Source organism: Otolemur garnettii, unplaced genomic scaffold, assembly GCF_000181295.1.
Source record: "Otolemur garnettii isolate 467f Iridium unplaced genomic scaffold, OtoGar3 scaffold00087, whole genome shotgun sequence".
Classification (NCBI taxonomy): Eukaryota; Metazoa; Chordata; class Mammalia; order Primates; family Galagidae; genus Otolemur; species Otolemur garnettii.
In genome coordinates, this window is record NW_003852482.1 from 8,507,288 (window position 1) to 8,511,032 (window position 3,745).

General features: G+C 47.9%; 1 protein-coding gene across 3 annotated transcripts in view; it reads left to right on the forward strand.

Annotated features, from left to right (window-relative positions):
- Positions 1–3,745, forward strand: part of ZER1 (zyg-11 related cell cycle regulator) — a 38,048-nt gene that overhangs the window by 27,815 nt on the left and 6,488 nt on the right. For all 3 annotated transcript variants that reach the window (XM_012808298.2, XM_023516145.1, XM_023516146.1), the window contains 4 exons: positions 1,214–1,429; positions 2,078–2,119; positions 2,255–2,374; positions 3,138–3,253. In XM_012808298.2, the coding sequence (XP_012663752.1) occupies positions 1,214–1,429; positions 2,078–2,119; positions 2,255–2,374; positions 3,138–3,253 (494 nt within the window). The remainder of the gene's footprint in view (positions 1–1,213; positions 1,430–2,077; positions 2,120–2,254; positions 2,375–3,137; positions 3,254–3,745) is intronic.

Sequence of the window (3,745 nt, forward strand, 5' to 3'; positions counted from 1 at the left end):
AAAATCGCTTAAGCCCAAGAGTTTGAGGTTGCTGTGAGCTGTAACACCATAGCACTCTACCCAGGGCAACAGCTTGACACTCTGTCTCAAAAAAAAAGTTATATTCTCTAAATTACAGGATTAATGAAATATGATGGACTTCCAATATCTACTAAGAAAGAAAGAAAATTGTGCTGAGAATGTTGTAAAAAAATAATAATAAACCTGCAGACATTTCAAAGAGAAATTGAGGATGTGGAGCAACTAGAAATCTCATACCCTGTTGGTAGCTAGTGTACTAGGCTGGTATTACCTAGAAAAGTTGAAGACCTGCATATCTTCATATCTCTATCTGGCATGCACACCCTAGAAAAGCCCATGCCCATGGACACCTGGATGCAGGTGCAAGGCATTGTTGATAGTAGCCAACCCCTGAAGTCACCCAAACATCTATCAGCAGTAGGGTGAGAGAAATGGGGCGTCATTATGGTGGAATACTATACAGAAAATGGAAAACTGAATGCATTTCAGTTACATGTAACAGCAGCTGATCTTGCAAACCTACAGAACCATACATATAGAAAAGTAGGGGCTGGATGCTGTGACTCATACCTATAATCGTAGCACTCTGAGAAGTCAAGGTGGAAGGATCCTTTGAGCTCAGGAGTTCAAGACAAGCCTGAGCAAGAGCAAGACCCCCATCTCTACTTAAAATAGGAAAACTAGCCAGGTGTTGTGTCCTGCATCTGTAGTCCAGCCACTTGGGAGGCTGAGGCAAGACTTTGCTTCAGCCCAAAAGATTGAGGTTACTGTATGCTAGGCTGATGCCATGGTACTTTAATCTGGGTGAGAAAGTGACACTGTCTCAAAAAAAAAAAAAAGAAAAAAGGCAGGGAGAATGGTTCTCCCCACTGGAGCAGAGAGGCCTATGATCAGGAAGAGACAGACAGTGATTCCTCAGTGCTGCAATGTTCTGTTTCTTGACCCAGGTGATGTTACATGTTTATAACCACTTATAATTACTTGTTAAACTGTCTATTTGGGCTTTGCACATTATTCTGTATGAATATTTCATATTAAAAAATATTTTTTGAAAGAGCCTTGCAGCCTCCATTTCCAGAAAGCCTTCCTGGACCAACCACAGCTCTGGATGATCTCATGTCTCTACAGAGCTCCAGCTCTGCTCCCAAGTCTGACCCTGAATGTGCCCCACTTGTCTCCTCTCCCCGCCCAGGTGCAGCGAAACTGCTGCCTGACCCTCTGCAACTTCAGCATCCCCGAGGAGCTAGAGTTCCAGTACCGCCGGGTCAATGAGCTCCTGCTTAGCATCCTCAACCCCACACGGCAGGACGAGTCGATCCAGCGCATCGCTGTGCACCTGTGCAATGCCTTGGTCTGCCAGGTGGACAATGACCACAAGGAGGCTGTGGGCAAGATGGGATTTGTTGTGGTACGTGCAGGCAGGCTGACCGCCCTATTCCCTCTGAGTTCCGCCATTCTCCACACTCCTCTACTTTGAGTGGGAGTCTCAGAGGAGGCCTGGGCCTGGGAGTCAGGGCTAGGGAGGAGAGTGTGCTGAAGCATGAAGGATTTAGGCTGGACCAAAGGAAGAATTTCTTAACAGTGAATGTTGCTTATAACCCTGGAGGTTTTTTCCACCTAGAACATGCTGTCATCCTCTCCCACCCACCTCTGATTTTGTAAGCTAATGGGGAAGGACACTGCATTCTTCTTCCACCCTTGTGTCTGCAGCACAGTGGTGGGATGATAAACATCGCTGGTGAAAGGAAGGAAAGAATGAGATGAGGGAGGAACCAGTGAGCATCTGGTCTCTCATTCTATAGCTGGGGAAACTCAAGCCAAAAGTCCCATAGGGAGTCAGCACAGAGCCAGAGCACCCAGGCCCCCTGATGCCAGGTGCCAATGGTCTGTGGAGTGGATGTCTTCGAAGCCTCTCAGATACAGAGATTGGATATTGGCAGGATATGTGAACAGAAATCAAGTCTCTGACTCTCCTCCTCCTGTCTTGGGTTCTGAGGGGATGTGGTGGTTCTTGAGCTCTGGCCTAGCCTAATGGGTTTTTTTTTTCTGTCCACAGACCATGCTAAAGCTGATTCAGAAGAAGCTTCTGGACAAGATAGTAAGTTAGGTCTTCATAGAGCCCTCTCCCCAGCCCTAGAAGGAACTGGTTTGCCCTTGGGGGGTGTCTGTGTTTTGTCAAGAGACCCCCTCCAGGTGCTCTGAGCCTCCGCAGAGCCCTGTCCTCCTTCTGCAGTGTGACCAGGTGATGGAGTTCTCCTGGAGTGCCCTGTGGAACATTACGGATGAGACACCTGACAACTGCGAAATGTTCCTCAACTTCAATGGCATGAAGCTCTTCCTGGACTGCCTAAAGGTAGTGCGCACCTCCAGGGGCAGCAGCCACCTCAAATGCCCCCAGGGCCACTCTTCTGTCCCTAGGCTCCTCACCAAACAAATCTGTTAGCACCCTTCACCCATGGTTCCCATGGAAAGGCATTGGGGGCCGCCTCACAGGCCTATCGGCCTAGGCTTTGCTGCTTACAGAAGCTCCAGAGACCTTCCCTGACCCCAATGGCCTGGCAGGACCCTCTTTTTCTTTTTTTTGAGACAGAGTCTCTCTATGTTGCCCTTGGTAGAGTGCTGTGGCATGACAGCTCACAGCAACCTCAAACCCCTGGGCTTAAGTGATTCTATTGCCTCAGCCTCCCAAGTAGCTGGGACTACAGGCACCCACCACAACATCCAGCTATTTTTGGTTGTAGTTGTCACTGTTGTTTGGCAGGTCCAACTGGGTTCAAAGCCGCCAGCTCTGATGTATGTGGCCAGCACCCTAGCTGCTAAGCTACAGGCACCAAGCTGATATTTAGTGCCTTTGTAAATATAACCATGTCTGTCCCATAGTTCGCATCTCTACTCAGCCTTTGTTTTTGTGGCAAGGAACCTCCACTTTTTAATCCCTTATTGTGGGTACCCAGCACTGTCCTAAGAACACTGGAAGGTAGGAAGGCAGTATATTGAATCCCCTCTTTGTCGAGCTGGAATGGCCAAACAGATGTCCATGAAACTTTAAAGTTAACAATACCAGATACTAAATAATTAAGTACTAATTGTGGCTCCAATGGCTCCTGTTTTCCCAGGAATTCCCAGAGAAACAGGAACTGCATCGGAATATGTTGGGACTCTTGGGGAATGTGGCGGAGGTAAAGGAGCTGCGGCCTCAGCTAATGACTTCCCAATTCATCAGTGTCTTCAGGTTGGTACTTTTTGCCTCGTTCCTTTTTTGCCTTTACTGCCAAGATGCTCAGAGCTCTAGTCTATACTCAGCTGTCGCAATTGCTCTTAGCCCAGGTTTCTATTATAAATGTTGCCTTCACCCTGTATTGTGGTTTCTTATTCATCAACCCTCCAAAAATGGTCCTCTTATAACTATATCTTAAGCTGACCTCAAATTGCTTTTAGAAGTAGTCTGAGGGGGCGGCACCTGTGGCTCAGTGGGTAGGGCACCGGCCCCATGTACTGAGGGTGGCAGGTTCAAACCCAGCCCCAGCCAAACTGCAACAAAAAAATAGCCAGGTGTTGTGGCGGGTGCCTATAGTCCCAGCTACTTGGGAGGCTAAGGCAAGAGAATCGCTTAAGCCCAAGAGTTAGAGGTTGTTGTGAGCTGTGACAGTACAGCACTCTACCCAGGGCTACATAATGAGACTCTGTCTCAAGAAAAAAGTAAAAAGACTTGGAGATTGCCATG